The sequence below is a fragment of the Maylandia zebra genome, linkage group LG12 (genome assembly GCF_041146795.1).
Source record: "Maylandia zebra isolate NMK-2024a linkage group LG12, Mzebra_GT3a, whole genome shotgun sequence".
In the NCBI taxonomy this organism is placed as follows: Eukaryota; Metazoa; Chordata; class Actinopteri; order Cichliformes; family Cichlidae; genus Maylandia; species Maylandia zebra.
The window spans coordinates 37,165,189-37,190,332 of NC_135178.1; the positions used below are offsets into that span (position 1 = coordinate 37,165,189).

Sequence of the window (25,144 nt, forward strand, 5' to 3'; positions counted from 1 at the left end):
ACTCTGCCACTCAGTTGTGCCACCATCTCCTAACCATGCATCACAGCAGGTCTTACTAATATGTTAATCATCCCTTGCACTTGTTTTTCTATAATTCAGTCATGAATGATGACAAATATTATTTTAATATTTTAAAATTTTTACTGCTGCATCACAACTGACCAAAACCTGGTTCTGCCAGAGTTTTCTTCCTGATAAAAGTGTGCTTATCCTCCCCACCTTCACCAAGTATTGCTAATAGGGGGGGTTTATGGTTGTTTCTCTCTATTATTTTTAACGTCATTAACGTAAAGCATGAAGTGCTTTAAGGTGATTTCGTTGTGCATTAGTGCTATATGAATAACATTTAATTTAAAAAAAATACATTTTGAAAAAAATAATAAAAACACAACAACAGTTGTAACAGTTATTAGCCAGATTATTAAACTTATAAAATCCACTAACACAAATAATAAAATAAAGACTTGAGATGTCCACATGGCCAAGTCAACTGCTTTCTGAAAAGCTGCATTCATGTCGTAATTTCTATTGTGATTTCTAAAAAAAGGTTCTCCTGTCAGATACCATATTGGAACTAAGAAAAAGTAAACCAAAGCTGAAGATTTTTTTAACCATACAATAGAATTATGACGAAAGAGCAGCGTCCTGCCCTTGAAATAGACCTTTATTGCGAAAATCCAAACCGGATATTGAGAATGTGAAACTGTTAACTATCAGTTTCACGTTCTCGAGCTCTGCCCTTGACTGTCACCGACCCACGTGAGTGTGTTCATTTACAGGTTATCGTGATGCTAAGCCGGTAGTTAGCTAAGCTAACCGACTACATTAAGAGAAACCCGGTCTCACACCGTTCGGGCGCCTCATTTCTTTTGCAGAACAGACTGTCTGTTATTGACCTGACTTCCGGCTTGGTTCGGCTACGATGTCCTGCAGCGGTAAATCTCTGTGGTTTTTACTGCGGCGGTGTGTCGCAGTCAGACAGCTAACGGTACCGACAGCTTCACGCATGTGCGGCTTCACTCAGCAGCGAACTTTGACTTCGGCGGCCCGGACAGCCTGTTTCCAGAGACTGTGCGAGCTGCAGCCCGCAGTTAGAAGCAGCCAGAGCCGCTTCTGTACTAAGGTTAGTCTCAGAGCAGCCCCGCGTGGTTTAGCATGTGTTTGGGTCACAGAGGCAACTAGAGACGGTTAAAGACCGAGAAGATACTTTAAAACTGCTCTGAAGATGCTTCTAGAAGAGTTTATTAACGCCACGGGCGTATGTTTTGTTTGGGGAGCATCAGACACTTAAATTCGTGCTTTTTATGAACTTTCATCTAGAAATGTGTCCCTTATATGCGAAACTCCAGGACAGAAATATCCCTGTTCATGTAAAGGAAAGCACTTGTACCAAACCCACTCTGGCAGGGGCTAGTGTGGGGGTTCCTTAGTTCCGGCGTAGGAGAGCAGTGGAGGAAATGACTGTCAGAAAAAAAGAATAAGTAATTTCTAATGTGAGCTATGTCTCTGTGGTCTGGCTATGGTCAGTTGACCTGAGCTGGTTCTGAGGTTTACCACCTGCCTTCTACAGTACATACAATTATTCTACCTGAGCTATCGTGGCTGCTTTCCGACTCCTAGTCACTATAAAGCTGCTATAATTGTGGGATTTGACAGGTGTTACTGAAGAGCAGCATCAACTTGAATTGATGACTACATGGTCCTTCTAGCAGCATGTCGTTGTCATTGAAACACATCCAGGCACTTATTTGGGCAGCTATCCTGAAGAATTATCTAAATTAACTTTCATTTCCCTTTCACTAAAAGGGGTATAAAAACTGTATGTACAGAACCCCAAAAGACTGATTCTGGTCATCTTAACGTAGAGTTTTCATTGGGAGATACGTTTTTTCACTCATCCAAATGACGTCTACCACCACTGTTTCTTTCACCACTGTTTCTTTCTCAAAAAGGTTCCTTTAATTTTTTTTCACTGCAGCATCTCTTTCATATAATACAGTTGATCCTGGTGCAGGTAGGACCTAACCTAGCAGTGACCAGAAAGCTGCAAATACAGAAGTGACAAAGTCCTTTACAATATAAAATCACATACAGTTAAAATTGTATCAGTGGATAAAACGAGCATGTATGATCATTTCACACTGATATATTGATTTAATTGACTCTACATCTTCCAGACAGGAGGAACCTATGAGGATGACTACCCACCTCTGCCGGCCTATCATCCTGAATCAAAACCAGAGTCCAGGGAGGTTTACATCGTGCAGGTGAAAGGTCTCCCATGGTCCTGCACCACTCAGGACCTTCTGCAGTTCTTCTCAGGTGGGAGTCTGAGGAGTGGCACACCTTTACTTTGTAACTACACAGTATATGAATAAATTAAATGAGATTATTATTTTTTGCAATTACCATGTACCAGAGTGTAGGATACGTGATGGGGTGAAAGGCATCCACTTGACTTTGGACAGGCTGGGGAGGCCGTCAGGACGAGCCTTCATCGAGATGGAGCACGAGGAGGACGTCAGCAAAGCACTGGAGAAGCACCGGCAGTACCTCGGCCCACGATATGTTGAAGGTTTGTTCCAAACAGGAAGTCCTTGACAAAGACTGATGGTTTGAAGGAAAACTCAGTTTCAGGGTCCTGACAACAGACATTTATTTATAATAAATAAGAAGCAGTCATGTTTGCTTAACTCACAAGAACACATTCTCCTGTCCTGTCTCAGTGTATGAAGTGACAAACGGTGACGCTGAAGTCATCCTGAAGAAAGCCACCCAGCCTCTAGGAGCTGATGGCGTGGTGCTGCTCAGAGGGCTCCCCTTCACTTGCACTGAGGATGACATTGTCCACTTCTTTTCAGGTACACTGTGTTGCTACAGTATGGGACTCTTGTCAGTGTAAACTCAGTAGATTTAGTTGCAAAAAAGCCCAAATAAACGTTAGCTATTGAATGTAAGTAGAGCTTGGTAATGATTTTGGTTTCTTATTAGTCTGAAGACAAGAAAACTAAAGTAAAATTCTCATCGTCTGTGGCTAAATAAAATGTTATCACTTACAGTCTTGGCAGTTTCCTGCTTATTTATTTTTTAATAAATTCATGCATGATTTGGTAAACTTGGTAAATCACATTCGTAGGATTCATTTGTTTCACCTCCCAACATGAGCAGCTGAGCACACGGCTTTCAGTTAGAAAACTGGCACTGAGCCTTTTGAAAAGGTGAAAGTATGCAAGGGGAAAAGAATTATAACTACTTTATCTTAACAAGCTGTGTTTCACAGGTTTGGAGATAATGGCGAACGGGATCACCATGGTCACAGACTCCAGGGGAAGAAAGTCTGGAGTGGCTTATGTGCAGTTCACGTCTCAGGAAGCAGCTGATGAAGCGCTGCAGAGGGACCGAGAGATCATAGGGAGCAGGTGGGAAGCTTCACTGACTCTCGAATTCACCTGGATGTTTCTCTGGTGACCAAGAAGTGCACTCTTTTATATTTTGTCATGTTTGTTGCTTGTTGTGCTGTTTCTAATATCTGCAGATACATCGAGGTGTTTCCCAGCAGAAGAGATGAGATTCACTCGACCTGGAGGAAGAGAACGAGTCCATTTCCGTCTCAGTCCGGGCCTCAGTCAGTGGACCGGAGGAGTGGTGAGGAATTTTAATTGGAAAAACGTGCAAATCTTACACTTAAAATATGAATATAAACATAAAACAAATAAAAAGAAGCACAGCAGGAGTGGCTACAACAAAACATTTGTGATGTGGCTCTGCAAAATATCATATTTAACATTGTTTTGAAAAGAGGCTCAAAGGCTTCGGTGTCTCAGTTAGCCAAACACCCTCTCGCCTCACATCCTCTCCTCAAATCTCTGGTGGGAATAAAGCGTGTTTTTATGGTTCTGGAAATGCGTCTGCCTGTGTACACGTGTTAGTTTGACCAGTGTTTCCCAGTGAACTCTGCTCTAGCTCCTTTCCCAATCCCAGCCTACTTGTCGATCAGTCGGCATTCGGTAGACGGATACATTTATGGGAAAATAAATTACACTTAAGATGTGATAAGACAAGTTTAGGATGTAACGAACAGGTAACACAGAGAGGAGTTAAAACTCTTCATGTGGACAACTCTTACACATGCCAATTCAATGTTAGAAGCCATATTTTAAAAAAGACTTTCTTGTTCTTTACAGCAGCGGTCCCCAACCCCCGGGCCTCGGACCGGTACCGGGCCGCGAGAGTAGAGGCTCAGGTGTGAAATGTATGGTTTTCAGGGTTTTTATCGGTTTCCAGCGTTATTTTGTTATCGTTTTTACCGTTAACTCGGTTTTCCTGGGTCTGTTCACGTGTGTTATGAATAAATCTTTTTTTTCGGTACCGGTACTAGTTTTATTTTGTTGTATTTATCCGCGACACCTTAAAGGCCGGTCTGTGAAAATATTTTCGGGCATAAACCGGTCTGTGGCGCAAAAAATGCTGGAGACCGCTGCTTTATAGGGTAGAAAGCATTTAAATGACCTGACATATACAACACAGTTGGCGCCCTCTATGGGTTCAATACGGTGCAACAGGTGCTGGTAGTGGCCCGTCCCTCTGGCGTGTTAATTCTGCTACCTTGATAAAGACTCATCGGGGGAGGGGGGTATAGATTAAATGTATTTCAGTGTCACTGTCACATTCCTTTCCCAGCATGTGTAATGTGAATGTTCTGACATACATTTCAAGCTTTAATAGCTCCAGTGAATATTTGATGATATTTCAGCCATTTATGGAAGTTCAAGCCCAAATGATACATGAGCCTGGTTAACAGACAGCAGTGTAATGGGTCCTGTTTTAGCCCCTGAAAACAGATCACCTGCTTCGCCTCCTCCGTCACTTCACCTTCAGAGCTCCACCGTACCGCTACACTACATCCACGTGAGGGGACTTCCTTTCCAGGCTTCTGGGGAAGACATAGTGAAGGTAAAGCTGTTCACGTGTTGAGACAATGAAGCTGAGTTTGGTGATTTCACGTGTCGGTGTTTCTCTCTCGCAGTTCTTCTGTCCTCTGGCCGTGTGTAAGATCCTGATCGAATGCGGTCCCGACGGCAGGCCGAGCGGAGAGGCTGACGTTTACTTCCACTGCCACAGAGACGCCGTGGCCGCCATGTCCAAAGACAGGATGAACATAGGTGAGCCCGTTGGTGAGCTTTTCACAGCGTTGTTTATTTTTGCTTTTAGTTCAACTCTTTACCAGGGCAGCAGCTGTCGATAGATTTAGTAATCGAGTAATTTATCAACTAATTGAGTAATCGGATAAGAAATACTTTTGTCTTATAAATGAGCCACAATACATTTTCAAAAGATGAGTTCAGAATGAACTTCTCATTGATTTCCATTTTAGAAACTTGAATGTTTTAAAGTTTAACTGCATACAACATCTGTCAAAACCCCGAAATAAACTCTTTGATCGTACGCCTCGTATTAAAATTACATTTAAAACATTTTTAAATGCAAAACTCTGGAAATGATCTCGAGTCAAATGTCAAACTTGAATGAAATAAGATATAGATGCAATCTAAACTAAGGCATAAAAACGTTATCTTTACTCAGTCTTCTTGGAAAACCTTCTGACGTTAATAGGAGGCAAGTTTTTGTGCTGCTGAAAACAGATGTTATATTAATAATAATTCAGCGTCCAAACCAACAACCCTCAGGTCAGCGAGCTTAATGGCCCTCGTGCATTTTTATGGAACTGTGGAAAAAAAGCTTTTATTTTTACATGTTTAAATATTACAATAATTAACACAGTATTTGATATTATTTCTCTTTCAATATGAAAAATGTTACGAAAGTATTGAAATTAATGTGGTCTAGTACACCCCATGCCCCCCTTTTCTCTCTCCTGAATGTCTGTGATAACGTCGTAAATCAGAAAAACAAGAATAATTTGAGTCTTCTCTGCTCTTTATATATTTTTCTGTGATCCAAATAATATTGGCCTAAATGTCTAAAGCGTGTCTTTGCTGCTTGCTGATCGGTGGCATATTGACTTTGTTTGGTTCTTCTCTTTCAGGCGAGCGATACATCGAGTTATTTCTCAACTCTGTTGCAGACGGTGACGGCAGGTAGGAAACACATCTACCATCAGTTAATTTACTTTTAAAAGAGACCAAGTTATGCATAAAACAGTGGAGTGGCCCTATTTGTGTAAACCAATAATTACTAGAGTCCAACAGAGTGCCGTTTCCTTTTTCTGAGAAAATATTTGGTCTCAAAGTCTTGGAGAGGAAAGGATGCAAATGTGTCGTAGACAAACTGCTCTGAGGTCCGTACAACGATCCTTCCCTCTTCTTGTTTCTTATTCATGGACGGATCGACTGATTTTACATGTAAAACTAATATTAGAAAATATAAAGAGGTTAAACACGTATTACTGAGTGTAACCCAGAGAAAAACTTAAGCTGCCTTGACTGAGCGCGTTTTGTTTTTCCCTCTTCTGCAGGTGAACGTTGACACACAGGATTCCCATATTTATTTTCCAGCCTCACGTGGACATCGAATAAACATTCCTGGTGTCAAAGACAAAGCAGTCGGTCTTTATTTAATCAAATGTAATATTCCTGTAATGCTTTTTTGATTTTATTCTGGAGGTTTGCATCTCCACTTTAAAATGAAAGAAAGAGGCGAACACTTGTAAATGCTCATGTTTATTGTAAGCCAAGAAGCTGTTCCACTTCACCTGTTAATCATCATCAGCCACAAAAAAAAAAAGATTTAGTTTTTAAATCAACAGAACATAAGTTATAAACCTGTCTTCACTTTACCTCAGCCAGGCAGAGCCGTGCATCAAAAGTGCTGAAACACATTCAGTTTATCCAGAGCAAAAAGCCTTCGGTCTAAAAATGTATGATTCACCTGCTACAGTTTAAAACACACCAGACTCAGATGTGACTTCATGCTACATGACTGATTTTAAGCCTTTTTGTTAATGACACTTCTAATACACAACAGCAGGAAAGAAAAAGCAGCTTTGTGACCTTAAGAATCAGGTGATCATTTGCAAAATACATTTATTATTTCTCATTACATGAAACTAGCTGAGCTTAGCATAAAGAAGGGAAACGAGTGCCGACTAACACAACGTTGCAAAAATGAAACACTGCATCTAAAGCTCCCCGCGCTGACGGGAGCAGCTGTTCCTGAACAGAGCACCGGGACTGAAATGTGCAAACCTTCGATCAAAACTCTGATCTTGCTGTTTTCACCGACTTGTTGAGGTTGAGTCTCCATGAACGGCTTTAAATTGGTCTCCAATTTTTAAAGCTTTACCAATATTAAGACAAGAGACAAACTCAGCTTCTATGAAGCTGAGTTTCTTAGATGAAGAATTTAATGGTGATACTGATTTTTATTGTGAATGACTTTGAATCAGTGTCCAAGTTTCCAGCACACAACACTGTAAACTCAAATTGGCATGTTGACCTCTTATGGTGGATTTGGTTATTTATGCTAATACTCTAACAGTCATATTTAAGCAAATAGAGACAATAGATACCAGCGTTTTCATCTTTTATCTCTGAAAGCAGGGAATAATCATAACTGCTTCTAAGTCTCACAACATCGTTGTGGATTTTTGGTGATCTGATTTTTCATTCCAGTTTATAATTCCCAGAATCCGCTCCACTCTGGAAATAAACACTAACTTTTTTTTTTTATATATATTGCATGAATTTTTATTTTTTATTTAAAACCGTCTTTAAGGAAGTAATGACACACAACATGACAGCATTTGGTCATTTTGTTGACCGAGTTTGTCAGGATTTTCCCTGAATGTGACGCCAGTTTAATCACAAAAGTGCATAAAGGTACGAGTAACTCCGTATCCTGATCTCTGAATCGAAACACCGAGCCTTGAATTCCAGTTTTTCCTTTTTTATCTGTTAACACTGGGGATAAAAATGTCAGTTAAACTTTTCATCACTTAGTGTCCATAAATGAGATGATTCTTTTATTTATTTGTTTAAATCCAGCCATGTGAGGGAGAGCAAGTTTAGCTTAAAAGTGCCAACAGAAGCCTAAATCACCAACACGAACCAGAAAAGGAAGATAAATGGCGTCAGCTGTTTTTATTTTAAGGAAACACACACACACACACACACACACACGACTGATTTAAATAGCTCACAGACCCCGTGATTCTTAGGATGTCTCAGGAAGTTGGGATTTTTTGGTTTTTAGGTGCCATTGTTACACTCGCGCGTCTCTGCTGTGTGTGATGATTGTGGGTTCATGTTGGTGATGAAGCGTATTGTTGGAGTAACAGCGAGTAGCAGGCGGTGCAGACCGTCTCTGGGAGAATGGAGGAAGGTAAAGGCAGCTCTTTGGACACGCAGCTCTCACAGAAAACGCCGCTGCAGTTCTTACACTGTTTCTGCAGAGAAGAAGAAAAACTCCATTAAAGGAAACCACAGCTGGGGACACGAGTTCTCCTCCATTCTGCTCATTTACAGCACCTTATTTTTACTTTTTGGTTCTATGAGAGTAGCTTTGCATGACTCACAGATCATATTCATCTCATATTGGGCTTTGGTGCAGTCCACGTTAGCTCCCCATTCAGCACCCACCCTGAGGGCCAGAACCGGCCAATCAAAGACTCCGCTTCAGCCTTCTAAAGCCTGACCATAAATCATTGATTGGTTTGAGATCGGGGCAGTTTACTGACCACTGATCCAAAATGCTGACTATCTGTGAGTCTTAATAATCACTTTGCCCTTTGAGATGATCATGCTGATCTTTGATGTGGGCAGTCCTTAAAAAGTGTGGGGACAAGAGGAGTTCCACCACCTGTGCTCAGCCTGGAAACGGATGAGATGGGAATGGATCCCCCACAATCAGGATTTGAACCAGACTATTTGCATATGTTTGATATTTTTTTTGATACAGAAAATAAGTTTTGGAACAGCCGTAACAGCTTTAGGAAGTTCAACCCAAGAAAAACAGGAGTCAACTATTTAAAGAAGCTGTAAACTTTCAATGCCAAACAGAAAAATATTCTTGATAACTCAAGTTCAAAATGATCCTCAGTAATTTGTACCTTTGTCTTGAGGAGGGAGTCGGCCTGCTCACACATCGTACACATGGAAGGCTCGCTGATCTCCAAGAACGACTCCTGAGGAAGAACAACAAAAAGAAATAAATGCATGAGTCTCTGAACAGTGCAAAGACACACTGCCATCAGTACATGCTGACTGCTTCAGCATCCACTTATTAAAAGGCCAAACTTTCACACAGGTAAAAAGTCAAATCTCACCTGCTCATCCTCGTGGTGCGACAGGGACCTTCAAAGTTAAAGACGGGACATGAAAAAGTGAATTATTTTTCCATAAATTTCACTATTTTTTGAAACTCTGAGATACCTACAGGCTGGTATTGTCCTCCAGGCCACTCTGGAACTGGTCTTTCTCCTTCACTGACGGGGATTCTGGGAGTTGCTGTTAAGAACACAGTCATAAGCCACCAAACCACAGCTGACAGCTGTTCGTCGGACATATCGTTAATGTGAGAATCCACGTACTGTTGGTACATCCCCTGGTTGTCTCCTGTCGGTCCGCGGAGTGCTGGACTGAGGTACCGAGGAGGCACTGAGGTGATGCTCGCTCTTTCGATCGCGACCTTTTCTCAGCTCACGCTCCAGATTAGACCTGAAACAGCAAAATAAGCCAAAGAATAGAAACGTATAGTTCAGTGACGACAGTAATTAATAAACATATCTGGAGCAGAAAAAGGAACAACGTTTATGGTAAAGGGGAACCTCCAAGAGGTAGGAAAGCCCAATGTTACAGTAGAAATAAGATTCTTCTGATGGCAGCTTTGATTAACAGCCGTGCATCCAGCAGTTTCCTGCCAGGCCTCTGACCTGTGTTTGTCCCTTCGTCAGGTAGAACCTGCATGTTATACATCCTGTGTAACTGAAATCTGTGTGAAACGTCGCTACTCAAAACTTTCTAGAAACCACTCTCTGTATCGATGTGGTTTGATGGGCTACATATCGTTAGTATTTGTACGTTTCTATGGTTACAAATGCGCTCGCACAAGTCTGTGATGAACTTCTAAAAGATCTCAATGAGAGCACTGAGACCACAGAGTGAGAGTCTGACTGTTTTAACAAAGAAAGAGTGATAAAATAGAAAGGAGTATTAGGGCCACATTAAGAAAAAATGTTCATTTTCAGCATAAATTCAAAATGTGGATTTGCCAACTGCCACGGCTCACAGCTTCTACAAAACGCCTCGTGTAGATGAGGTAGTGAAATCGTACTTCAGAATCTGTTTTAGTAATAAGGAAGCGATTTGTCCTCTTCCTCTTTGTTTTGGTCATCTCAGTGTTTCAGATGGAGCAGGAGTAGTGAGGCGCCAGACTTTACCTTTGCTTCCTCAGCTGCTCCACCTCCACCTGCAGACTCTCGATTTTGTCTCCAAAGTCCTGCTTGAAGAGCCGGTTCGCCTCTAAAGCCAGGTCCCTCTCCTTCTCCGCCTGCTTGCATCTGGTTTGGGGTGAGCGGGTTAACATAAACTCATGGAAAAATAAAAATGTGATGAAGGGAAACGTGGCTGGGAAGAGAGATCAACTCAAACTAAAATGTAAGAGCAACCTGGGACACTGTGACCAAAGACCATGAAGCAGACTCTGTTTGTTTAGCGTTTTATTAGCCTAATGATTACTACAGTTGACACCAAACTTATGTTCACATACAATTTTAAATTATTCATTAATTTTGCCCCTTCCTTCTTCTGCGCTGGACGTTCGACTTCAACAAACCCCTCTGATATCTGGCGCCACACGCCACTTCTCTCTGTCAGTTGAGAATATCTGACAGCCTCAGGTTTGAGGACGAATCACATTACAGCAACTGTCAAGTATTCAGCATGGGTTTATTGGCACATCAGTCCATCAGGCACCTCTACTCATCTTATGTCTGACTAAAGCATTACCGGGGCAGTTTTTAGAAACGGAAATCTGAAGTAGAAATCTGATGTGGCGAACACATCTGGCAGAAAACACGAGGATTAAGGGGCTGCTAAAGGATCCATTCAGTCCACACTAAAAGCTGATGCTGGAGCGCCGCTGCAGGAGGTTGTAAGAAGATGGTTTTTATTTTGTAACAACAAAGGAGCATCGTACAGAAAAGATAACATCCTAGTTTGGTTATTTCTATATTAGGCAGGGTTGTATGTTTGTTTTCAGACTCGTGAAAGCAGGCAGCTACTGCTGCAGCTGCAGCAGCTTCCCCGCTGCAGAGTTCAGGCTCCGGGCCTGCTTCGCCAAATGTTTGTCACTGATTTTTTTCAAAACAACAGACAAACAAATGATGGAAAAAATTAAAGAAAAAGAAAGTGAAGAGAGAGAAAATGGATCCATGAACATAAGAAATGTCATCTGGAAGCACCAAATACATATCGTGCTGTAATAATAAACTAGCCTCACCTGGTCTCCAGCTGTTTTATGGTCCCTGACATTTGGTTCATTTTCTCCTCCATGCGAACGATGATCTCACTCTTCTGTTTCGAGCTGGCATCGGCACTCTGCAGAAGATTATCCAAACTAGTCAACTGATGTCTTTCCTCCATATACACTCGGATTTGTGTGAAAAGATATTTTTGGGGATCTAATCCTCCACCTGCTCGTCATCCCTAGAACAGCAGGTGGAGGATTGGGATTAGGCGGCTGTGAAGACCAGGATAGGGGTCCGAAAAAGGAAGGACAGGTGGACGGATGAAATATCTGATAAATGCGACCATCCCTAGTTGATCAGACGGCAAGAAATCCAAATTAAGAGACTAAACTCAGAGCAAAAGTGAAGATCACCTGTGCACCTTTTAATCTGAGGCCAGGTTGAAAACTTTTTCCGCCTAATATTTTCAATGTGTTCCAGTAAACTAATTGCTATCGTCCATTTTATTCTTGCTTTGTGGAACAGTTTCAGTCTTCTTACAGTTAAGCAGACCTTTGAACTTTCTCATTGAAGTGGCCTCCTCTTTTCTGCCTTAACTGAAAAAAAAAAAAAAGCCAAGTTCTTACTGTCAGTCAGTATCTACTGCTGACTGCAAGTTATTCTAGACAGGAAGTGATGCTTTATCATTTCACAGAGAGCTAATAGTGAAATTAAACACCTACAAGTTTCTGGGAAAAGCTGAAATCTACAAGTGAAGCCCTGAGAGACAAAAGTGGATGTGAGCCTTTTAAAAGCAGTGTCCTCATAATCAGACATGAGAAGCACCGCCTCACCTGTGACTTGTGCATTAGCTGTTGGTTGATGGCACGAAGGTCTTCCAGCTGCTGTCTGAGCTCCACCAGAGCGTCCTGCTTCTCACAGACGTCTTTCTCCAGCATCTTCATGGACAGCTCCATCTCCTGCTTCATCCCGATCTGCACCTCCAGCTCCTTCTCCACATCCTGCACACAAGTCAGACTTTGTCAGTTAGAAAAATATAAGCAGGAATGTCATAATTAAACTCTAAGCTAAATGGACTGAATTTGGACTGGGCTGACTGTCTTTCTCCACATAAGCTTTGTTGTATTTCTGTGTAAATGGCAGCTAAAAATGAAAACACTAAACAGGCCAAGCACATTTGTTACTATTAACTACAAACTTTGTCAGCAGATGACACGGCTACATGTATAATCTCTCGCTGGTATCAACGCTTCAACGACTTAAAGCTACACAAAGACTGTCAAACAGCTGAAACGCACCAGTCGAAGCAAAGTTTCCTCTTTGAGCTGCTTGCGTGTTTCCCCCAGCGCTTGTCCGTCTGCTGCTGAATCACTTCTTAATGCCTGAAGAAAAAAGGAACGCTTGCTTTTACTACAAATTTCCAAATGCTCGAGTCAGCTGCTGCATAAACTGGCAGATAAGCAGTGTTCACCTTTCTGGACTCCAGCTGATACGAGCTCTCCTCCTTTACTCTCTCCACGTCTTCTTGTAAAGTGATGATCCTGTTATTCGCCACTGCGAGCTGCAAGGACAGAAATCAACAAAGCAGCTTGGTAAACAGGAAGTCCCTGCAGCCGGGCTAAAAACATGTAAGGCTGACATTTAAAGACAGTTTTTGAAGATGATCACTGTGAGACTCGCCTCTTCTGTCAGCTTCGTGTTGGACTTTTCCAGAGCGTCCACTTTGGCCTGCAGGTTATTTACCGACGCGCTGTAAACAGGCAGAAAGCAGGTGAGTCACCGAGCTCGACAAGGTGAGGAGAGCAAAGTGAGCGCACCACCCCGACAAACCTTAAATGTCTGTTCAGCTCCTCCACGTAGTTCTTCTGATCGAGAATCGCTGTGATCTGACCGTCCCTGAAAACGCACAAAGAGAAACGTGCAGTTAGCCGTCAGGCACACAAACACACAGCAACACAAACAAAACAATAGAAATCTGACAGAAAATCTCATTCTAGTGCAGTATTTTTAAACTGTTGAGGCTAAAATGTGTTTCAGGCATGGAACGGAAATCTTTTTCAATATTCAAGTTTAAAGGCCACACATTGGAAAAATATGGTCCGAAGGCTGGGGCTCAATCCAGCCGTCCAAATAAAAGAACACTTTCTGTCAATTAAGTTCAAGAGAAATGGCTGTCAGTCGACAGAGGTAGGAGTGAAGCAAAAACAAAACACACGCTCCGATTACAGGCCCACAGCTACTGCTGATGGGACTAGAGGAGCCAGGACTCACCCCTCCACGCTCTTGCTGCTGTGTCCACCGTCTTTTAGGTACATGGAGAAATCGATCACCCCAACCTGCAGATGTTTTAAGAAAAAGGCAAAAAACAAATGACAGGAGCCATCCTCGTATGTAAAACAATTCAAAGTATGTGTGTAGAGTCTGCAGGCTGAAATATTTTAGTCTCCAAGCTCAGGCGGATATGAACAAAGAGCTGCAACATTCCTCACAGTCACTCTGGACTCCCAACCTGAGAGCTGAACATCCTGACTGACAAGCTGTGAGCTGCTGAAACAAGAACAACCTGAAGCTGCACTGCTCAACATTTTAATGTTTATGAAGCAGAGCGGGGACACAGGCCTCAGAGCCCAAATCGCTGCGCCCCTTTACATTGCTCTTAATTCAGTTGTGCTGCTGCTGTGTAAAGGAAACATCGCTGTACTTCATATTTAAATGATCTGAACAGATGGTTTAACTCAGGGTGGGGAACTCCAGGCCTCGAGGGCCGGTGTCCTGCAGGTTTTAGCTGTGTCCTTGATCCATCACAGATGATTCAAATGGCTAAATGACCTCCTCAACATGTCTTGAAGTTCTCCAGAGGTCTGGTAAGGAACTAATCATTTGATTCAGGTGTGTTGACCCAGGGTGAGATCTAAAACCTGCAGGAGACCTGGAGTTCCCCACGCCTGGTTTAATGAAAGGCTTTTGTTGGCATTTTTAAGGGAAAGTACTGACTGTAGGAAAAAAACGAAACAACAACTCATTAGTGAGAGTTCAAATATACAGATATATAAATGCCATCTGGCCAAAAGTTGAATGCCAAACAAACTTCATTCAATAATTCTAAATAACCACACCACAGTGTAGACACTGTCTGCACCACATCTGCCAAATCTGGACCAAACCCGGCCGACACAGACCAGATTTTTAAGACCGATACCACACAGGTATTTGGTGATTTTAAAATGATATTCTAATGCATGAAACATTTTTTGTCTTTCAGAAAAATGAAAACATAAACAGATCTCCCAAACATTTATTCGTTTACTCTTTCTAGCCAGTACACACCACATGCTTCAATCATTGAAAGAGGCCACTTTAGACATTTACAAATAAAATGATGGATTATTTCCCTTTAACATGAACTTGTATCATGTCAGGTTGTTGGCGTTATTGCAGAAAATAACAAGCTATTTTACACATGTCATAAAGTCCATGTCTGGCCTTTGATGCGATCAGTGAAACTGAATTTGACGCGCTTGTTCTACATGGGCTGAGAGAAAACGATGCCACACCAGGGAGTGTGATGACTTTTCCTCTGCCTTACTTCTCATTTAGTTTGAGCTGCTCTAAGTGGAGTTAGAGGTGAAGGTGAAAGCAGACTAACCTGCGAGTCCAAGTCCTCTCCCTTCATACACAGATTGGCATCGATGACATTTAATCCAACCAGAAGCCCGGCGATGACGGCGCCTTCCTCCTCCATCATCAACGCGTTTGGCTCGTAAAATTCACTACAGAGAAGAGACAGAAAGGGCTACAACGTCAGGCGGAAGGGTTTTAGGTTTGTATATAATACTACCGGAGCCAAAAACAAACAAACAAAAAACCCCAAACCAAAACAAAAACTGCAGATCCTCAGATGGCCACTTGAGACAGGCTACATGGTGGGGTCAGGGGCTGAGGGATGGAACCAGACCCAGCTGATGCCAAAGTCCAAGAACAGGCATTACTAATACAAACTGACTGATTACACACCTTAAACACACTTTGATTAAAACAGCTCGCAATCTGGATTTAGGGAGCTCATCAAGATAAAACACCTTGATAAGACTTGATAAGATTTTTTTACCACAGTGTAAAGTTCAAAGTTGAACCTGCAGGTTCAAAAGCTTGTTGTTGAAAATTCAAAACCTTTAACAAATGGCATAAAAATAATGAATGCACTAAAATGAGGATTTACATGATCCATGTCATGCAGACAGAGTGTGGTATGAACTGTGGGACAACATTGTCTCCTTTCATAAAGGATGCTTCACTGCATCCTCTGGGTAGGAGATCATATGAAGGAAGCACTGAAGCATCCTTCTTAAAAAAGACTTTGACCAGCTGCTATTATTTCAGGGTCAGGTGAACTATCTGACTGCTCCACTGGCTGATATAAGATGAGCAGCAAGTGCACCGCAAACTCCTGACCCACCGCTTTGGAGCCGGACTCTCATCCTCCTGAGCCAGCTGACCAGGCGGTAAACTGAACACGGGATTATAATGGTGACATTGGAGGGAAACTAAGAAGACAGAATCTACATGTAGATTTATGTAGTAGCGTTTACATAAAACAGCACAGCCAGTAATACAAGCTGCTGTCTGGGCCTCAACACCTGTCTGTCCGTGACTGAGTTTGACCACAGCCAGCTTTGATCGAGGTGATAACTGCTCTAAGCAACCAGGTTTGCTTTGTTATTAAAGGTTAAAGTTGTGCATTATCAGGAGTGTGGCAGCTTAAACATACAGGTGAATGAAGATTGTGCTGCAAGCTGCCTGCTCGCCTCCTCATCTGCTAAGTAAAGTCAGTGAACTGAACCTTTCCTTCATATTTGTGGTGTTTTTGCCTTCTGGAGAAGTTTAATGCAATTACCTGATAAATCATAATCATTTGTTATAATTAATGACTGTACTGCCAACTGATAGATGTTGTGACTGCAGTGGTCAACAAGAGACACCACATTCATCTGTTCACATAAAGTCTTCGCCTCTGTGAATATTACGATCCAAACACACCTGAGCAGGTCCTTTCTGTTGATGATGGTCTTCATATAGTCTGAGAGCTTCTTCTGCATCAAGGCCAGTCGTAACCAGGCGCGTCCTCTTCCTAGAGGAGTTCTGGTATCAAACATGGGAAGAGTGAGATTTGCACACACTAACAGCCTTTACAAGATTAAGGCAGTTAGCAAAGAAGCTCCAGCCACGTTCTGGCATTGTTTAAAGCTCAGATGACATAATTAAAATCCAAGCAGAAGAGCCTTTTTTTGTAGGAAACTTTGAACAAACTCACTTGAGCCCGGGCAGGTCTTTTACGCTGGCAGTGATCTCTCCTGCCTCAGGCGTCAGCTTCTCAACCAACTCCAATGGTCCCCAGAAGGACTTGTTCTGCCCCAGGAAGGTCTTCTTAGCTGAAGATTGACAGACAACGATGAGACGGACAGACTGAGAGCGTGCATACAGAAAGAGCAAAAACACACTGGCCTCAATACAGTTAAAAGGAAACTAAAGCAGGAGTTTAAGACTAAATATTCCTTACAGCTATGTCAGCTGTACATTTTAATCTCTCACATCTCACTGTCAAAAACTGTAAGGAGTTATAAAAGACAACACGAATGCAGTTTTTACTTTTCAGCCCGTGTTTCAGACAGTGCTCCATCACGACAAAGAACTGCTGCAGAGGTGCATAGTCAGAGTCAAGCGTGCGTCCCAGGTTGAGCGCAGACTCGATCAGGCCCTTGATGCTCAGTTTGGCCATGTTCATCAAGTTAAGCCTCTCGATTGCGATGGGATCCTTGGGATCTAAAAGACGGAGAAAAGGAAACAGACTTATAATTCTCACCTTCAGAATTTAACAGCACAAATAAATCAGGAACTAAACTCGTTTGAAAGTCAGCTCTGTATTTCTTAAACAGAAATTTTAAAAAAGTCAGTTTCCAGGAAGGTGAAATAAAGAATACACAGCAAGACAACAAAGACTCCATCATTACAAATAGCTAAAAGAAGACAAACTCCAGGACTTACTGTGAAAAACCTTGTAAATCTGAAGATTATATACAGTTTTAATATAAAACTATAAAATGTGTCTGCAAGAGAAATAGTCTCAATTAAGAGAATGTGAAAGTTTAATACAGTCCACTCGTTCTGCACGCCTGATCTATTATTTATGTCAGCATTTAACACAGAGAGGTTTTTAGTGGAGGTGCTCTATGCTGCCCTGCAGATTTGTTTACATTATTAATACAGTTACACATTTAAAGTTTACATTTGCAGTGCAGCATGTTCATCTTATTCTCTCTAACGCAAAATGTAAACAAATTAGCAGAGATCCTCAGCATGCTGGTATTAAAACTGTATAAATTTGTATTATAATGTTAATGCTGAAAGTAAAATAGAAAATTGTAGAAAACTGGGGAAAAAAATTTAGGCAACTAAACAACGAGACACTGAGAAATACTGAGCTGGTTCAGGAGGATGGCCTGACTTATCTGGGTATTTTATAGTGGGTACTGGTCTGCTTGATTAAAACCATTTTCTCCACCATCTCTATCTGGTGTTTTCCTTCCAACGATAAATGACAAAGAGCCAAGCTTTGTCATTTATCGTTAAGAAGAAGAAGAGGAAGAAGAGGAAGAAGAAGAAGAAGAACTTTTATAACGCTTTCAGTGGAAACTACAGATCCATAAGCTTCCACCTCTGAAAAGTGACGCCGACGCTTTAGCTCCTTAAAGCTGCATTCTTCCTAATGCAGCCAGCAGGGGGCGATACCAGCGGCTGTAATAAGGTCTTTGACTCTGTACGTGTCTGTAGGAAAACAACCTTCCTTTATCTTTCTTTCTCTAACAACCTTATGGGATATATCACAAGTTTCAGGTCTTAGTAAATACAACATGAAGCTCATTTGTTTTAATGTTACAATTAAGACTTAAAAAGGTGGATAAAGCAGAGCATGCTCTATTGTGTGGCTGATAAGTGTGCAGTGTCCCTCAGCTTCAGACCCAGCCCTCACTTGTTACCTCCAGTTTTTAAAACCACCAAGAGCGGTGGTGGAATCACATGGCAGGATCTCGCCAACCAATATGTGACGTCACGCTGGCTACATCCATCTTTTTATACAGTCTATAGTAACTATAATACTACTAACAATAATAATAATAAACATATCATGAACAGTTATTATACAATAAAAATATTATGTGCATATGTTTAAAATATAAGATGTCCTGTATCTGTCCCTGTGGATCTGAATCAGTCTGATTGAGAAAATGTACAACAGGATGGAAATGATTACCCAGCTTGTTAAATTAAGCCATGTGGATAAACTGTATGAATATTAAAATAAATACTGCCACGTCTCCCATAAAAAGGTTTGACACTACCAGTGCTATGATAGATTTAAGCAACAAAATTGTGCATGTTGTCGTTATCAATAACAAGAACCTCAGAAACCTATGCAAAGTGAGTGAAGAGGAGAGAGAACTAAAGCCTAAAGCAGATGTTTCTGTTGTCTGTTAATGGGCTTCTGTAATGTCATTAAAGTGGACTCTTCAGCGGTGTAGGCTGAAAGCTGCAGCGCTTCATTTGCCAACTGAACTGCCTACGAGTGCCTGCCAGCTGGCCTGCTCGTGCTGAGAGTAGGTGTGGCAGTTTTAAAAACAATAAAAACAGAGCACACAGTTATAGATATCTGTTTACAGTCAGGCTTGTGTTTGCTGCCAAATCTATAATTGGCTGCACTCCGCTTTGTCAGTGGGAGAAACTAAATGAAAATCATCAGCACACAAACATGTTTGTTCTGTGCAACTGGGATCTTCTGTAAGGAGCAACAGCTACCAAGTACTTGAAGCCTCCCAGCAGGACCTGGCTGCTTTGTTGTCCGCCCCTGGCTTATTTATAAGTGGCGTCATCCTGCTGCGTAACCCTCGATGAAATCAAACCCGTCGTGACACAGCTCACACCGTTCACCAGGTGAAATATGTTGCTTCTGGTGTCCGCGATGCACACCACCACGCCCTAACACATAACGTAATGTGCTCACAAACACTTCCTCAAACGCTGAGCTAATCTGTCACGTTACCTTCATGGACCGGCTCGGGGTCTGGCGTGAGCGAGATGTCGTTGAGCTCGCGGAGGCACAGCCACTCGCCATCGACAGAGACGCGAAAGTTGCACAGATAAATGGTCTCCCTGGCAGCCTGGGTGATCTTGTCTGTGGTGGGAGTCGGGGTTTCGCTCTGAGGCGTCAGATCAGACATGATGACTCAGCTTGTGCGAGGCAAAACCAACACCACCGAAGGGGAAAAGGGAGGGGGGAGGTACAAAAGATGCAGGAGCTTTGCGTTCCAACAGCCAGAGAAGGCCAGAAAAACAAGAGGATGAAAGATGAAAAGAGAATCAGAGGAAGAAACAAAAAGGACAAGACGGGAAAGGCCCACAGCAGCCTTCAGCAGGTGTTAGAAAGGGTGCTCCTCCTCTTTATGCATGCATCCTCCTCTCCTCCTTGCTACAACTGAGTGAAACAGGCTGCTGTCTGTGCCTTCTACTCCTCCGCCGCCTCCTCCTCTTCAGCCTCTTGTTATCGCCTTTTGTGCCGACTGGGGATTTAAAATGCAACAGAGAGCACCGTGCTGAAAAATCACAGCCCTCCTCCGGTCAGCTTAGCACCGGTTCTCTGTGATTGGACTGCCTGCGCACCGCAGTGAATGCACTGGGTGGGTGTTGACCAAGATGGCTGACGGCAGCGCTGGGTACAGCAACACATTGTCACGTGAGCAGATGGTGCATGCGTAAAAAAAAAGAAGCTAAAATAAGGGGGGGAGGGGGGTCCCCGGAGTAACCAACCAAGGCTAATGATGCAGCAGAGGGCCTGTGTCTCTCTGAAGCATCAACAACATCCCCCCTCCTCCCAGTCTCGAACACAGGCCTGTCAGCTGGCTGCAGCAGAAAAACAGCAGCAGCAGTGAGCATGAAGGGCAATAAGGCCAAAGGTCCCAGATGTAAGCGGGGGCCATCTATTTTTTTAAATCCCCCACCCATTCTGGTACAGCTTCCCTGGGCCTAACACCTTAAACATCGAGCTGGATATTGACAATCAGATCATCTTTAGAGGATGACACTCCGTGCCATCAGAGGACAACAAAAATAAACATGTGACAAATTGAGAAAGTTTTCACTTTTTTTTTTTTTTTTTAATCGATTGCTTTGTTTGTCTGAAACGAACCTCTGTTTTCTCTTAGAAAGTAACACCATGTGTTCAGTATAATACAGTCAAAAACTGCAGTTGCTTTAATGTTCACATGAGGCTAGAAAAGTGAGTCAATCCTCACAGATGTGTTAAAACCTTCAGTTTTACAGCAGAAACAAACATGTTTATAGCATGTACAGTAAACAGCTTAGTTTCCATATTGTAACAACTTTATGGGGACGATTATTTTATACGCTTTCTACTTCGATTGACAGCCATCTGATCACAGGTGACTACAGCGTAACCAAACTGAACCTCTCTACCATGTTGCATTGGTATTTTGGGGGCAGCTTAAAGATGCTAAGGCACATAGTGCACAGAGGTCGCCAACTTTCTCCAGAGTTAATCGGTAGGACCTCAAACTTCACGTTCCTTCAGATTAGATCAAGAGCAGTGCACACAGAGCTTCGTGGAATGTGTTTACATCCCTGAGCAGCTGCATCCAAGCCTTATATCACCGAGTGATGTAAGATGCGGTGGTATAAAGGATACTACTAGACTCTAGTGGATTGGGCACATTTTCTCTGGAGTGGTGAATCACACTTCTCCGTCTGGCATTGCGATGGATGAGTCTGGGTTTGGCGGTTGCCAGGAAAGTGGTACTTGTCTGACTGTAATGGGCCAAGTGTAAAGTTTAGAGGTGTTTCTATGATTATGCCGGGGTCTGTTTTTCAGAAGCTGGACTTGGCCCAAAGGAACTCTTAGCGCTTCAGCATACCGAGACATTTAGGAAAACTTCATGCTCTCAGCATTTTGGGAACAATTTGGGGAACGCCCTTTCCTGTTCCAACGTGAATGCACACCACTGCACAATGCAAGGTCCACAAAGACATGAATGAGAGAGTTTGGTGTAGAAGAACTTGACTGGCCTGCACTGAGTCCTGACCTCAACCTGATAGGACACCTTTGGGATGAATTAGAGGGGAGACTGTGAGACCACCATCAAAAATCCCCATAAACACTCCTAAACCTTGTGGAAAACCTTAGAAGAGTTCCAGCTTTCATAGCTGCAAAGGGTGGGCCAACATAGTATTAAAGCCTATGAATTAAGAATAGGATGTTACTCAAGTTTTATACTGTAACGTTATGGACAGACATTACTGACCTATTGCCTACATTTATTTAAGGTCTCTCTGCAAGAGCTTTGGAAACTAAAAGTAAAAAGGATCTATATATCTTAAATGCCACAGAGACCTGTGTGCTGATAGAGAATGAAGATGTGAAAGCAAACAGGTATTTTAACAACAGGTTAACTCTGTCACGACCAACGACAGGATCAGTCAAAGACTCAATACCTCAGGAAGGTTTCTAACTGAATTAAGTGACCCTAAAGTATCTGCAGCCAGAATAAGAGCTATAAGACATACATCCACTCCTTTTAAGAGTTCCTGTAAATACTAAAGAAAGGTGTCTGAATGCTTCCTTTATTACCTCTTTTAACAGAGGACACACTGGACAATCCCTTTATGAAAGGAAAGTACACAACACCACCCAGAAGCTCACCACAGCACACAAAATTAAATCATCAACATGAGCCTTAAGTGATGCTCATCATGTTTGTTAATAAATATTAACAGTACAGAGAACCAAAGAGTGGAATACCCACTCCGGGTTGGGGATGGGATGTACCTTCCAGTGGAGGAGCTCAAATATCTCGATCGTCTTGTTAATGAGTGAGGGTGGAACAAAGCAGGACGTTGAAAGATGGACTGATGCAACATCACCAGTGTTGTGGATATGAACGTGAAAGCGTAGCTGTGAATTTACTGGTAGAGCTACATCCCCCCCTGACCTATAACCACCAGCTTTAGATAGCGATTGAAAAGGTGCCTTAGCTCTCCCTTAGAGAGGGGGTTAGGAGCTTGGTCATTCAGAAAAGGTTCAAAGTTGAGGTATTCGGGGCACGTCCCACTGAGAGGCGACCAAGGGGGATAATGGAGAGATTATGTCTCTCATTTAGCTTGGGGATGTCTCAATGCCCCCCAGAACAGCTAAAGGAGGTTGCTGGGGAGAAAGAAGGCTACTGCACCCGTGACCCAGACCCAGATAAGTATCAGAAGTTGGATGGAAGGATTTGGAAAGTTTTCATCCTTTTTATTATTTAATTCGGACATTGGGAAGGAAGTGATAGTTTTCTTCTGTATTAATTGCATGAAAGACGACACAAAGACACTAGAGGAGGTATCAAAGATGAGCCATCTGCAGTACATCTTTGAGGCATAGTTTCAACACAGCAGACCCATGTAAACAACACTCACTGTCACAGTATTAAACAGCCTGGTGTAAGGGCAGCTGGATTCTCTGAGCGATCTTATTTTCCTTAAAAACTCCTTAGGAATTCTACTTTTTTTTTTTCAAGTGGTTAGGAAAGGAGCCAGGAGGTCACTTTCTGCAGCTCCAAATCAGATAAATGATAAATCTATACAACAACAACAATAATAACCAGCAGCAAGGTGAGTCAACCAAGCCTGTCAAAACACATGACACATGTTGACACATTAGCCGAGAAACAACACAGAAGAACACACAGCGGCTTTTACTTTGCAGACAGAAATCTGAGGCTGAGAATCAACAATCATGTGATGTAGCTTATCCTCTCCCCAGCTTTAGCTCCGATAACTCCTGGTACTTTACTGAGTTCATGTGTCAGCAAGGTGTTTGTTTACGGACGCTGGAAAGTTAGCCAACAATGCTAGCAGCACAAACTGCAGCGTTACAGTTGGTATTCTCAGTGTATTAGGAAGCTAGTGTTAGCTGTCAGGGAAAGGTGTACTTTTTGAAGTTGGTCAGCACTTACTTCGTCGCCTCGATTCGATTCGTTCAATCTGGAAGTCATACTGTCGAAGCGGAGCGGGCGGCAGCGATCCAGCCTTTGCGAAGCGCAGGTTGGACGAGTTTAAAGCCTCCTTGAAGTAAATCACTGAGGTCGGGGAGAGAGTTTCGTCCGGGCTGTCAGTGTGTCCGTTTTCATCGGAGGAGTTTTGTTTGTCGGAACTTTCTGGAGAAGACCGCAGAGGAAGATCTCCCGGCGGCATATCCCGCTCCGCCATCCTCTCTTCGGTCAAATTCGTCTCATGTGACCGGGGAAGGGGGCTGTCGGGCAGTACCAAGCTAGTTAGCTGCGGTTAGCTTCTGCAGACATGCACTGAGGTGATTAGCAACAGCTGGATAGTGACTCACTTGCCAGCAAAGCCTCTCTAGTAATCACTCCGCCTTTCGTCCTGTCCACCACGGCCTCTCCATGACCCGGAAATAGCCAAGCCTCAGCATTTTGGTCAGATTTGTTGCCAATTTCGCGAGAGTTTAGGCGCTGTGTCAGCTGTCTTTTACATACACAGAGCCCATACACGAAGCAAGATTTGACACCAGCAGCAGAAGCACGACTGGGAACGTCCTCCTATGTTTCCCATGATACATTGCGAAACATGTCGCATTAAAGGAGCCTCTTCTGTGCTCTATTTTTATCTTAGTGGGTTAAAAATGGACCCTGCAAGCATTTAGGTGTATAAATAGCGCAGTTTGTTGTAGAAGATAAAAAGTAAACTGTCATTTTCCCCACTAACAAAGACTTTAGCTAACACTGATGTGGCAGCTAAAACCTAAAAACACAAAAGCTGGATTATAGCTGAAAGCTGTACAGTGGTTCAAATTATGAATGAATGAATCACAGAAAGAAAAACCTTCCACATATTTTATATATTTTCTTAAAATGCTTCTACTGTTTAGAACAAGCAATAGTCATATGGTGCTTTATAAATACAAATAATAATAGTAATAGCTTGGAAAGAAAAGCGTCTGGACTTCTTTAAGTTGCTTAAGATTGCTTCTTTCCAAGCTCCTTAGACTACGATGACCTGGATGACTGAGAACCTTCACAGACAATAATAGTAATAAATAATAGCATGATACACTATTTTGCTAATCCACTTTAATGTTATCTAATATTTGGTACCCTGTTTTTACTACACTCAGCCATTTTAATATTGTTTCGCTGTTCTGTTGAATGTGAGATAATTCTGCTTTAGTAATATATTTGTTTAAATTTTGACTTAATTTATCTTGATTTTCAGATTAGATTTTACCTTATTTTTTTTTCATATTTTGGTTCATTTTTATTTAGCTCCATACTTTCTATTTAGCTTCTGTAACAAATTTTTTAAAAATCCAACTTTGGGTACATTTTGGGATACATAAACTACATTTTATCTCATCTTATCTTAAACTTGTTGAAGGTTGTATCCCAGTGAAAATGTGTAAATAAGCAGAATGCATTGCGGAGTAATATGTGGGCATAACTGTGTGAGCTTTGTAAAGGAATCCATCAGAAAGAATTAAAAGGAAATTAAAAGGAAAGATTAATTTACAATAACTGTCAGATAATTAAGAAACAAACCGCTCCATGCCAAAAGTCTGAGCTCTAAATTTAGGATCTAAGTTTATCGTGAGGATGTTTTGCT

At 42.2% G+C, this 25,144-nt stretch overlaps 2 protein-coding genes across 7 annotated transcripts; one reads left to right on the forward strand and one right to left on the reverse strand.

Moving 5' to 3' along the window:
* Positions 1 to 681: 681 nt before the first annotated feature.
* grsf1 (G-rich RNA sequence binding factor 1) lies at positions 682 to 6,559 on the forward strand. Of its 2 annotated transcripts, XM_004555643.3 has the most exons (11): positions 682 to 759; positions 876 to 1,123; positions 2,178 to 2,322; positions 2,420 to 2,575; positions 2,727 to 2,861; positions 3,281 to 3,419; positions 3,536 to 3,645; positions 4,829 to 4,953; positions 5,027 to 5,162; positions 6,047 to 6,098; positions 6,476 to 6,559. In XM_004555643.3, exons 2-11 carry the CDS (start codon positions 923 to 925, stop codon positions 6,477 to 6,479), a joined length of 1,203 nt encoding a protein of 400 aa, XP_004555700.3. In that variant the 5' UTR covers positions 682 to 759; positions 876 to 922; the 3' UTR covers positions 6,480 to 6,559. The 2 variants fall into 2 exon arrangements, with proteins under 2 accessions (XP_004555700.3, XP_076747320.1); XM_076891205.1 differs by lacking the exon at positions 682 to 759 and having other exon boundaries at positions 767 to 1,123.
* Positions 6,560 to 6,664: 105 nt separating this feature from the next.
* On the reverse strand, positions 6,665 to 24,075 carry rufy3 (RUN and FYVE domain containing 3). Of its 5 annotated transcripts, XM_004555640.4 has the most exons (19): positions 23,868 to 24,075; positions 23,485 to 23,780; positions 17,072 to 17,245; positions 16,737 to 16,854; positions 16,463 to 16,564; positions 15,072 to 15,195; positions 13,697 to 13,761; positions 13,256 to 13,321; positions 13,106 to 13,175; positions 12,897 to 12,986; positions 12,724 to 12,807; positions 12,259 to 12,426; positions 11,458 to 11,555; positions 10,397 to 10,516; positions 9,548 to 9,674; positions 9,394 to 9,464; positions 9,284 to 9,311; positions 9,068 to 9,142; positions 6,665 to 8,404 (listed from the first exon to the last, which is right to left on the reverse strand). In XM_004555640.4, exons 2-19 carry the CDS (start codon positions 23,735 to 23,737, stop codon positions 8,261 to 8,263), a joined length of 1,977 nt encoding a protein of 658 aa, XP_004555697.1. In that variant the 5' UTR covers positions 23,738 to 23,780; positions 23,868 to 24,075; the 3' UTR covers positions 6,665 to 8,260. The 5 variants fall into 5 exon arrangements, with proteins under 5 accessions (XP_004555697.1, XP_012775800.1, XP_004555698.1 ...); XM_012920346.4 differs by having other exon boundaries at positions 23,485 to 24,075; XM_004555641.5 differs by lacking the exons at positions 23,485 to 23,780; positions 23,868 to 24,075 and adding an exon at positions 19,521 to 20,172.
* Between the last annotated feature and the right edge of the window lie 1,069 nt (positions 24,076 to 25,144).

Excerpts from the sequence above, each read along its gene's own strand:
- rufy3 (XM_004555640.4), bottom strand. The coding sequence starts at position 23,737 with ATGGCGGAGCGGGATATGCCGCCGGGAGATCTTCCTCTGCGGTCTTCT. Across the intron at positions 12,427-12,723 it reads AGGAAACTTTGCTTCGACTG|GATGTGGAGAAGGAGCTGGA; the intron begins GTGCGTTTCAGC and ends ACTTGTGTGCAG. Across the intron at positions 10,517-11,457 it reads ATAAAACAGCTGGAGACCAG|ATGCAAGCAGGCGGAGAAGG; the intron begins GTGAGGCTAGTT and ends ACCCCAAACCAG.
- grsf1 (XM_004555643.3), top strand. The coding sequence starts at position 923 with ATGTCCTGCAGCGGTAAATCTCTGTGGTTTTTACTGCGGCGGTGTGTC. Across the intron at positions 1,124-2,177 it reads AGAGCCGCTTCTGTACTAAG|ACAGGAGGAACCTATGAGGA; the intron begins GTTAGTCTCAGA and ends TACATCTTCCAG. Across the intron at positions 2,862-3,280 it reads CATTGTCCACTTCTTTTCAG|GTTTGGAGATAATGGCGAAC; the intron begins GTACACTGTGTT and ends TGTGTTTCACAG.